The sequence below is a fragment of the Corythoichthys intestinalis genome, chromosome 12 (genome assembly GCF_030265065.1).
Source record: "Corythoichthys intestinalis isolate RoL2023-P3 chromosome 12, ASM3026506v1, whole genome shotgun sequence".
Classification (NCBI taxonomy): domain Eukaryota; kingdom Metazoa; phylum Chordata; class Actinopteri; order Syngnathiformes; family Syngnathidae; genus Corythoichthys; species Corythoichthys intestinalis.
Window position 1 is genome coordinate 35338292 of NC_080406.1, and position 12317 is coordinate 35350608.

The window sequence follows — 12317 nt, forward strand, 5'->3', positions numbered from 1 at the left end:
AAAGATAAATGTTGGTACAAGTTATAGAAATTTTATATTGAAACTCCTGTTAATGTTGTCTTTTTAATAAAATTTGTAATTTTCAACCAAAAAATAAACTAGTAAACTGCTCATGGTGCTGAAACGTATAAAATCAGTCGCACCCAAGCGCCAGCAGAGGGCGACAAAACACCAAAAAACACAAGTAACAAGTGGACATGACACTGTGCTGTCATTTTAATCTGTTTGAGCGGGGCATGTGCGTTAATTGCGTCAAATATTTTAACGTGATTAATTTTAAAAATTAATTACCGCCCGTTAACGCGATAATTTTGACAGCCCTAATATATACGAATATATACATACCATAATTTTCAGACTATAAGCCACACCGGAATATAAACCTCACCAACCAAATTTGACAAGAAAAGTATGCGTCCATTATAAGCCACACTGGATGATAAGCCATAGGGATAGTCACACCTAAAGACTATTGTTGTCGCGATACTATAATATTTTCAACTGCATATCTATACACAAAAAAATACTCAATACCATTTTCGACACTAAGAGTGTGACAGTATCTCGATACAACGATATATCGCGATATTTTGCAACCCGATGGGTTATCGATATGCTCCCGCCAAGTATCGATACTTTTATTTAACATATTGGCCATACAATGGAGTATGGATGCTGTAAACTGCTCAATGTTTGTTGAGCAATTCCTTGGCGGTCCACTAGGGGCGCTCAGAAGTGGCGGTGAGGGTAAAGTGCGCACAAGTTGTCTAGAGAAGGAGAGGTAGCTCCAAGTGGGTTGAAAAAATAAAAAAGCTCCGTGAGAACGGTGGAGGAAAAAATGAGAAAAATATTGCTACAAATCACACATGGGGACACATTTTAGATTTTACACCAACAAGATAGGAAGTAAGGTGAACAAGGACTTTGCTGTATGCAAGAATTGTCTAAGAAAAATAAGTTTCACTGGGAGCTGGTGACGTAGTGGACACCGGAGTTTGTGAGCTTCGCTTTCATCACTTGAGGTAAGAAAGTTTTGCAATGTAATTGACTTTTTAATTTACATGTATTATTTTGATGACATTTGATGTTGAATGATATAAAATAAACCAGGACCCTAAACTGGATGAAAATGAATATCGAACAAGCCCACATGAATTTACCGATTTATTTGATATTATTTCAGAACCACTTTCCATCTAGTTTACTACACAAACTGTTATTACTGTCATTTTGATACAATAAGCTATAAAAATGGTTTGAATAGGTTCCAAGATATATAAAGTCATGTGCATGATAATTAATGTAGCCTACATATTAAAAATAGGTATTTATTGAATTTTTAATTTCTATACATTCAATTCATATATTTTTTTAATTCAATACTTCCAACACAAAAAAAAATCAATGGATTGGACGTCAAGCGCAGTCAACGGCAGCCAATGAGTTAACAAGGAAATTGCAAAAGATATCCTCCGTTACTATCAAGAGTCGTGCAGAATCGAATTTACCCAATGACAACAAAATTCTCTTAACCTGTGCCCAAAAACCAAAAAATAACTGAGTAATAAAATATTGTATACCGATACAACATTTCAGCATCAGTACAATTCAATACTTTTATTAACCCTACTAAAGACATACACTTTATCAGCCTGCAAAATCCATTAATCAGACTCACTGGACTATGAGCTTCAGGTTCAAAGCAGAGGGGAAAAGTAGCGGCTTATAGTCCGAAAATTACAGTATGTAGCTCAAAAAGGGGTGGGAGGAAGCTGCGATTGTCACATTCAAACAATTGCTTATTACTGCTGAGGGGGAAAAAGTGATTTTTGTGGTTTTCATTCGACAACCATGATAACTTACAATCAGCAGGGGGGCCATTTTCTGTGCCGCCCTAGTAAGCGGGTCAACAATGGCCACCACATCATAGAACACCTCGTTTTCACGAGGCGAGAGCTGCAGCACACTGAGGGACGCAATGAAAAAAGGAATAAGGTTAGCTTTTTAAAAAACTACAGAATAATGTGACAATTTTAATCAAAGACGGAATGGCCAATTCCCCAGCCCACCTGTGGCTGTGTTTGAGAAAGTTCACTTCCCTTCGGACCTCTCCCTTGGGGGCTGAAGTTAATAGAGCGTCAACTGTCATGATCAGGTTGCTTGCGCTTTAATAAAAAATGAAGTACAACCTTTTAACTCATGTTAAGACATTAAACAGCTAAAATGCAACAAATATATGGGATTCTGAAGCTGCCATCATGAACAGATGCAGGGTAAACAAGATAGAGGGGAAAAAAACATACTGCTTTGGCTTCATCCCCATCAGTTTAACTTGAGCTTTGACTTTCTCGGCAGAGCTGCTTCGAGTAATCTTCTCCAGCAATTGGAAATCTTCTGCAGTGAATTCTTCTTGCTCATCGAGTGGCCCCAGGATCTGACACACATCACAGATGAGTAATGTCACCAGCAGCTTTTAGCATCTCCAAAGGTATTGCTTTAAAGCATGTTCGTTAGTTAGATACATAGTTACTTAGCTAGCTAGCTGGACAAATTCATGCTGAAGGGCTATAACTGATTTTTTAAATATAATTTTAATATTCAATTAATTAGTACATTTTTAAGCAGTTAATTGATTAATCTTTTAAGAATTAAAATATGCCTTAATCACATTTTTAGAAAATGAAAAACAGGATATTATTGCAAAGTGACAGATAACCTGTGTATTTGGACATGTGTGTGTGTCCCAATTTGACTGGGGGATTTGGACGTATATCACCGTCAATGGCAGACAATGAGTTAAATTAAACTATGTCAATTGTTTCATTTATTGTGATAATCAATTCACCTTTCATTAAGTATATGATTGTTGATTTCCTCTCAATTTAAACCAAAGTTACTTTTTTATTTTACTGTACTTTCCAGCATGAAAGCATTTAATGAAAATAAACATATAAAAATATACAGCTTATTTGTTGTAAATAAAAAAATTAAGACCCATTAAGTTGGATAATTTGGATAACAACATGCATGTCTCCATTAGGTCTCCAGACCTCAAGGCAATAGAAAACCTGTGGAGGGAGCTGAAGTATTTGAGTTTCCATGTGGCAGCCAAGTAACTTTAAGAATTTAGAGAGTTTGTGTAAAAATGAGTGGGCCAAAATCCCCCAGAGCTGTGTGTAAACCTTGTGATCAACTACAAGAAAATGTCTTACCGCAGCGCTTGCCAGCAAGGGTTTCGTTCGTCTTTTCAAGCATGTTTCAGATCGAAAATTTATTTCACTTGGTCGCCTTCCATAATCAATGTATTGCATTTGCTTATTTTATGACCTGCCTTGAGACTTGGCTTTCTGTCTTTTAGGGCATTTACCAAACTCTGTCAATTGTTTTCTAGTGCACATCAAATAGGTAGCAATTGAACAACAATGTACTATACGATCCAACTTCAAAAAAGCGTTTTTGGAAACTCGGGCAAAATGTCATTTTTAATGGTGCTCGAATAATCACCGATTACTTTTGCGATTAGTTGACTCATTCATTAATCACATGTCAGTTACTGTTATATTACTCTTTGCTGAACATTTTAAGTGTAAATGCATTCAAACAAAAGACTTTGCACTGAGAAAAGTTGGAATATGAATACAATGTAACTATCAATGTTTTCCAAAGCAAAAGCAGATATTTGCAAATATCTCATTTTGATTAATCACCAGATTAATCAGTCTGCTTCAATTTAAGACTCCAGAAATAAAAGTGCAGTATATTTATTGTTTCCCCAATTTTAAATTTTAATTTGAAAATAAATAAATACTTTTTAAAAAATAAATAAGAGAATATTTAGGGTTTTTTTTTCTTTTTTTTTTGTTTTTTCTTTTGTGGAAATATTTTTAATAAGGGAAAAAAGGCAAAAACATTATTCTCCTCTTTGTTTTGTTTTTAATAAGAAACTATACAATAAAAGTATGTATATATTAATTAAAATAATATAGAAAAAAAACTTAAGCGACTTAAAAAAATGTTTTGATATGAAATGTTTCTAAATAATTAATTGACTATCAAAAAAATAGTCGATAAATTTGATCATTAATTAGTTATCGATTACATGACTAAGAGTACTGCAGGTTCCTTTTTACATGCTGGCTGTACAGCTATTTTCCTGTCCAGTCTTGACTCTGACATTAGACTTTTGGTGTTTCAACGAGGTGATTAAGGGCAACTTAGTATTATTAGTTATTCACAGATGCCTCCAAAATGGAATGATATTATTTAATTTCAATGCCAGTTACGTATACCATTTTTAGACCGTGACGTCGCCATCGTAACACGGAAGTGGGACACGCTCTCGCATACAAACCATGTTATTTCTGCTTGTTTTCTCAGGTAGTCGTTCAAAAAAGAACATGCCGATCAAACACTACTGCTATAACTTTTAGAAACGACTCTAGACATTATGACAAATGAAGGATGTTTTCTTCATACGTGTCCCGAAACCAAAAACTCAGAGGAAATCATGTGAAGAATGGATCAACTTGTGCGGACGTCCAAAAGACCAGTTTAACGCCAGCAAGGTGGAGCCATTCACATTTCATATGCAGTAAACAGTTTGTTGAGGGCCTACAGAGGACGAAGAGGTAAACCATTTTGATGGTTTACTTATTTTTTAACGTGGCGTTTTGCCGTGCTGCTTCTGTCTGACAATGAATGACCTGAAAAAAATTAAAATGGTATATAACTGCCACTGTTACCTTTTCTGTTGTAAAAAAACAACTTTAGTAAGGGGGAAGTGTAAATAAATTATACAATTAAGATTTGTTATTAATGAAAAAAAGTGTTCATTGGCTATCACTGAGTAGAATTTGCGATCGCTACACAAAAATAGCAATGTAAATTGCCCCCAAGAACGGTCAGAGATGTAAGACAACCAGCGGATATAATATATAAGAAACAGGCATGAAAATGGGTCAGGGGTTAAAAAGGTGAGAAGGGTGTGGAAGAAATATGTTCCGGCGTTCTGCCAAAATGTCCTCCGTCGGCGAAACATGAGGCGAATTTGACAATTTTAATTTTTCACATAAGGCTTAATATTCAAATTAGCAGGGGTTTAATTAGTTGAAGGAGTTGATTTCAACCACCATTGACTCGCGCTCTCACTCCGAAGCCCTGAAACTATCAAATAACTGGCAAACTGCACAGAATTTGTTCAAATCAACTCCAGCGACTAATTGAACCCAGGCTAACTCAAAGATTAAGCCTAATGTAAAAAATTCTGAACTTCCCCTTTAAAGTATAGACCATTGAATATGACCATTAAAATGTTGTCTATAAAAGTTTTAGAGCAATAAAACAACAAAAATGAATGAAATGAATAAGAATCCTTCAAAGTATTTCATAATGGGTCCAAATTATTTTTCGAACAGATCCTGTGACTATAGCACCTGAGAGACAGCCGTTTGCTTTGCTTAGCCAAAACTACAGCTGAGGAGGCAAGATGGATATTTAGAATTTCTTTAAACCTAAGCTTTCAAAACCCTCAACAACAACTGAGCTTGAACAGAGGATTGAGCACGAGCAGTATCAAAAAGTCCTGGCTGTCTTGTTACCTGTTGTGCTGTAATTCCAGGTGGTGCTTGAATTGGATGCTTTAGCGGTCAACAGTCTTTTAGAGCCAGCGCAAGGAGATATTTTTGTCATCTTTACTGGACAAAAATGTGAAGTAATGGCTGTGTTTCCAGTGTGCAAATGCAGCAGTTTGTAGTATATCTCCTGCCTATTTAATTGCATCCTGGCGAGATAGCAAGGCTATGTTGTTTTGACCGCAAATTCCCAGCGCTCACGGCTCACGCATCATGGTAAAACACGTCACCTGTTTTTTTTCCATCCCCGATTAGAAAATGTGACAAGTGATGTCACTCCCATGACTACAGTATTCCTCATTATACATACATTATGGGGCAATAACAAAATAGTAACGCACAGGAATCAAGGAAAGTAACTTTAATCAGATTAAGGATTTAGAAAAATGAACGCGTTAGATTGCTCTTTACTGAAAGAAAGTAATCAGATTACTGTTACGCATTACTCACATAACGCGTTACTGACAACACTGCTTTTATATTACCATTAAATACACAAGCTTGACGCTAACTTAACGGGAGCTATTTTTTTCACCAGAGATTTGGCTAGCTCTGGCAGTGTTCAATGCAAGCTGGAACGAACGGCAGTAACTTGCCATAACGCAAAATATGAAAACGATTGAAACCATTACTCACCAAATTCAATATGCTGGCAAATGCATTCCTCTAAAAAACATTGGGAGTGAGACCTCTCCTCTTCCAGCGAACGTGAATTTGTGCTTAGAACAAGATCATCTGTCGCAATTAACGATCTTTGACGCTCTTTTCTCCCCCCTGCATTCAAACTTGTTTCTCTCTCAGCGGCTGTGATTAACCTCAATGAAGTTGCTCTCCTTGCTAAGCCTTGCCTATCATTCTGGTTTGTAAGTTTTTAGTAACTTTGTGTATTGAATTTGAAAGGAAAATGTGTGGGGGGTTTTTTTGGCGAACTTTTTCATGAAGCTAAACTGTTGAAGCTACTCACACTTGGAAAAATACCATTGTACAACGTTTTAAATGTATTCATTTGGTATATTTCAGTTGCCACGATGTGAGAGATCAATAAATTGCAGAAAAGTACGCCTTGCGTTTGGAGTGCTTGTTTTTGGGTTTGCTGGAATAGCGTCAATGGCACACGCAGCATCAAACAGGGGAAAGGGTAAGCGCTGCCGCGCCAAGCCACTTCTTGCTGCATTTTTGACACATGAAAAATAACGATTACGTATGACGGAAAATTTTAGTGGTTTTGTAACCGCGACGTTTTAATAGCATGGTAAACCGTGAAGGTAACCGGCACATGCCTACACCCAACCCCCCCCCCCCCTTAAAAAATTTCTCCTCGGATCTACACGATTCACGTAGGTCATCCTTTTTTACTTCAAAACGGCGAATTTCGCCGACAGGTGAGAGATTTTCATGCCTGAAGAAAGACAGGACATATGGTGGTAAAGGATAGATTGTTGAAGCAGGAGAATGTCATTGTCAGTGGCGTAAGGCAATGCACATCTCTTTAACTGAACATTTGTATGTTCTTCCACATCTTTACCAGTGAATTTGGCAGCAGTGACATCATTTTCGGACTGAATTGGTAGGTTTAGCTCAGTAAAAACCTCGTTCGTACACTTTTTCCATTCATTTACAATTAGGGACAAACGGGAGGTTGACCTGCCTGGCAACAATTGCTAACATCATGAATATTAATGAGCAAAAGTGACGTGTTGCTTGCAGTACACCATTCAATCAGTTACTATAAATACTGTATATATGATGTGAATGACGTTATACAATGTATCATATAATAACCTGAAAAGTAACGTCAGTTACTTTGCCGAGTAACGTTTTACTCTTACGTTGTGGTAGCTCAGTTACTAACCCAGTTACTTTTTGGGAGAAGCAATTTGTAACTGCAATTAATTACTTTTTTAAAGTAAGATTAACAACACTGATCTTGACACAAAATGTCCATTGATAACTGTATGAACTTTCACTTTTATACATGTAAAAGGTGTTTTAAGCCCTTCTCTTTGCGTTTCTATGCAGAGGACAATCTCTTTCTAAGCCTTCGACACCTTGGAAGGTTGATTTGAGGACACCTGAACTTGAAATATATTATTTACCACTTGCCTCTGGGGTGTTAAATGTAATATGATTGTAACACAATTTTTTATCCATTTAAGTTATGATGTTCTGCTGACTAGAAATGATTCTGTGTCAGTGCTATGGACAGAAATAGACGTCAATCGCTGCCATCCGCTCCCCGTCAAAACGGATTGGACTTCTATCGCTGTCAATGGAAACCAATGAGTTAATTTACGAATGGATTCTTACTCACCCTGCCATTGATGATGACCGCCCTCTCTCCAGCCCTCAGTTTTAAGACATCCCGGCAAAAGAGCTGCTGACTGCGGACAAAATCCACTTCTAGCGTGTTAAACTTCTTCTCAAAGGCATCAGTGTCCATGCCCTTAAAGCAGAAAAAATAAGTTCACTTGTGCTGTGCAATCCAATATAGTAGCTGAAGGACTTTTTCCCTATTACAGAACGTCCAAAATAATATCGGAGCAATTTGCAGGGTTGTGGAATGATGAATGAATGACAAGAGGGGCCAACATTACTTGTTTTTTCTTTTATTATTCACAATAGCCTGGATGCCTCGCGTCAATGCAGTTGTCAGATATTTCAAGCGCACCGACCGAGCTGTCAGAACTGTGCGTGAGAGTGAGATGAATCAATTTCTAATTAATAAAAACCAACTTTTAATTAAATTGCTGCCATTTTGTGTGTGTAACAAATTAGGTGTGGGAGTGAAAAGGGGGTGTAGAGTCAGGTTATTAGTTTTTGCAACGTTCCTCTTCTCAGGAGAACAGGTAAATACCAATAATGTCAGCACAATCCAGTCAGCAAGACTGTCTGGCAGCCAATAATAAACTTGTATCCCCTGACTCCGGGTCTCAACTCACACATCCTCCCATTCCTTACATTGCTATTTCCAGCCCACTCACTAACCCCCCGCTGTTTAAACTAGGTATAATTGAAGGCAAGTTTGTTGTCACCGCTCCTGTATGGTAGTGTATTACTGCCCCCCCCCAAAACTAAAGTCCAGTATCACACTTTCACATGAAAGTTATCATGTTTTTACACGACAGGATTATGAAACCACACAATAATGAAAACTTTTACATACCCTAATTATCGGACTATAAGGCGCACCTGACTATAAGCCGCCATCCACCAAATTTGACATTAAAACGGCATTTGTTCATAGATAAGCCGCAACGGACTTTAAGGCGAAGCTGTCCTCACTGTATTATGGGATATTCACACCAAAACAAATTAACAGGGAACACTTTATTTGACAGCGGCATCATAAGACTGTCATAAGACCAAATGAACCACCATGAAGCTTTGAAACAATTGGCTGCAAAGCTTCATTGCTTCAAGAAGCTTCATTTGGCCATCAGTGCTTCCTTGAGGGAGGTAGTTAATCTCTGCTGCCACCTGCTGTCAACACTGTTGTCCAACATGCCTCCTAGCATGCATTGCAGTGCTACAGATGTAAATAATCAAAATTCATGTTATGTACTAATTATTTCTTCGGTTACTGTTCCATTTGTTTCATCAATTGCTAGTTATGGTATTTAGTGACACTTTATTTGACAGTGGGGCCATAAGCCTTTCATAAGACAAAAATACTTATGACATGACACTGCCATGAGCATTAATGAATGCTTATGACAGATGTCATTTTGTGCCATTAGGCAAATTATCTTACTTTTGAATGGACCGCAGGATTCAAAATGAGGGAAAAAAGTAGTGGCTTATAGTCCGAAAATTACGGTGATATTATATGAAAATGTTATTGCTATGTAAAAACATGAAATATCATGTAAAGACGTGATAACGCTAATCTAAATAAGTGATAGCTATCATTTAAAAACGTGATTGTTATCATTTTAAAAAATGATAAATATGTAAAATCGTGATAAAGATTATTTGAATACATGATGACTATCATGTAAAAACGAGATAGATGTCATGCAAAAATGTGATAAATATCATGTATAAATATGACCATTATCATGTGAAAACATGATAAATATGTGTTATTGTGATAAAGACCATGTGAAAAAGTGATTATTACTTGAAACATGTGAATTATCATGTAAATGCATGATACAGATCACGCGAAAACATGATGACTATAATGCAAAAACGTGATGCTATCATGTAAAAACACAAAAAGTGTGCAAATGTATAATGCAAGTTTAATATATGTATAAATGTATATAATATGTATAAATGTGATCATTATCATGCAAAAACGAGATATCTAGCGTGTCAAAATGTGATGCTTTATCACTTTGAAAGATTGAAAGTACTGATGTGTTCTTGCTCCTTGTGTAAAAGATACTTTTTGTAGTAAGCTGTGATTTTTTTTTTTTTTTTTTAAACCTGTTCTGTTAGGAGAGTGTCTTTATCGTCTGAACAGTTTAAATATGTCACATGGGAGTTTGATATACTCCCTTTGAGGTTGTTCATTAGGTTCATTAGGAGAGAGCAGTGAACAGGAAGTGGTTATGAGGGACAGAAAGAAAGGAAGCTAACAGAAGAGGAGAAGAACAAACAAGCAGATTTTTACAAGCTAGCTGTTCAAATTCTTACATGATAATTATCACATTTGTACATGATAATGATCACATTTTTACATACTTGTAATATTACGTTATAACACATTTTTACATGATAGCATCTTGTAAAAACATGACAACTATAATGTGTTGTAAAAACTTAAGTAAAAAGGGACTTTTTGTGTGTGTATCGCACCGTACTCTTCAAGACTCCTGAACGTAAACTGTGCTCAGAGATATTATCCTGATGGGAGACTGTAACAGTGCGGTCCCATGATTTGTTACAGCCAAATACCGCATACAACCAAGGAGAAAATGCCCGTTTCAGATGGCTTAAATCATCACAGCGACTGTCCGGTGTGACCAAAAAGGGCAGTAAAAGCTTAATGAAATAATGCATTCTACTGCTCATCCATTCCTGGACACGAGGATATCCGCCACCATGACAGATCAAGTGGAACTGACAGCGAGTGGGCTGCCCGACTCGACATCTACAGGCTGTGGAGCATCACACGCGCTTCTAAATGTATTCTGAGAGCTTATGTTCAGAAGGGGAATGAGAAGATGGGTTCATCAATCACCATTTAGTCAGACAGGGCACTTAAATCAAGAAAGCAGTGTCGGACAAATCTCTGCGGGTGGCGGCGGCGGACCTTTATTATCCTCCCTTTTGCTGTTATGCTTGTCAGTTATGCCTAAAAGACTATCATTTATTTTTCTGATACAGTCACCCTCCGCCCATGTCAGAAATACACACATTTCACTGACGATGACTGATTGCGTGTTCCACCTGCGGAAAATCTATTTCCCGAATTGCCTCCCTCTTTGATGAGGAAATCAGTTTCGCTTTGGAAACAGCTAAAATTTCCTTCCCGATATCATGCTGTACAGAAATGAAGAAAATAAGACAATCACAGCAAACAACGCTCTCATAACTTATTATGCAAACCTTGTGTGCTGAAAAATAACAGTTTGTAAAATTGGCTTGAATATTATCAAAAAATTAACAATATGTTGATATCACAATAAGAATAGCATCAGACAAGTCCTCGCAAAAAGAACCAATATAGCACTTTGACAGTGCCGTTTGCTTTACTGTAGGCCTGTCGCGATAATAAATTTTAGTGGGCGATAAATTCTCTCATAAATTATTGCGATATGCGATGTTATTGCGCCCCCCCACCCAATTTTTTATAACCAATTTACAATAACACAATAAGAATACATTATATATTGAAGTAATAATAAGTAAGTAATACTAAGTACACCCATTTAAACGCAATAAACGTTTACTCTTAAATTAAAAAACACTTTTTAAGAAATCCCAACTAAAAAGAATAGACCATGCCTCTTTTAAGTAAAAGACAACAATATCAATATTGCACAGAAACAGAATTTTAAAACAGTCTTTTTCAAGGAAAGATAAAATTGGACTTCAATAACTTAAGCATTTAGGCACAGAGGTATAAAGTTGCAGTAACACAAACAATTGCACTTCAACAACAACAGAGAAAAATAGATTAATTAAGTAGCAGTAACAAAAATTTGGCTTCACTAAGGCTAGGTTCATACTGCAGGTCTTTTTTTTTTTTTTTTGGTCATACTGCAGGTCTTAATGCACTGCACAAATACGATTTTTTGTCATGTCTGGTTTTTGGCGTGCCCGTTCAGACTCCCTTTGTCCATGGAGCCTGTTCATGTATCACGCATACACACTAATTCGCAAAAGCATCAAAACAAATGACACATGCTAGCTGTATGTCATTCCAGGGTGATCATATTTTGATTTCCAAAAAGATGACACAAATAACAGACATTAATAATCCCCGTTTAGTCCTTTATTCAAAGTTTATATGGACTGATAGAACGCATACACGCACGCACATAAGCCTTGACTTGTGTGCGTGACATGATGTGAGTGTGTCAATTTGCCCCGTCTTGGCCATGTAAGCAATACTGAAATATTGCTCATTCGGCGCATAGAATTAAAATTGAAAATTGGCAGGCTTATCCTTTTCTTCATTTATTTATTTTTTTATCACCGTGTGTCCAAGCCCGCTTCGTGCATAAAAGCAGAGTT

The 12317-nt window shown here is 36.8% G+C and overlaps 1 protein-coding gene across 3 annotated transcripts in view; it reads right to left on the minus strand.

Annotated features, from left to right (window-relative positions):
- Positions 1 to 12317, minus strand: part of uggt2 (UDP-glucose glycoprotein glucosyltransferase 2) — a 78991-nt gene that overhangs the window by 29594 nt on the left and 37080 nt on the right. For all 3 annotated transcript variants that reach the window (XM_057853540.1, XM_057853538.1, XM_057853539.1), the window contains exons 23-26: positions 7942 to 8073; positions 2304 to 2434; positions 2070 to 2165; positions 1864 to 1966 (exon numbers count right to left, since the gene is read on the minus strand). In XM_057853540.1, the coding sequence (XP_057709523.1) occupies positions 1864 to 1966; positions 2070 to 2165; positions 2304 to 2434; positions 7942 to 8073 (462 nt within the window). The remainder of the gene's footprint in view (positions 1 to 1863; positions 1967 to 2069; positions 2166 to 2303; positions 2435 to 7941; positions 8074 to 12317) is intronic.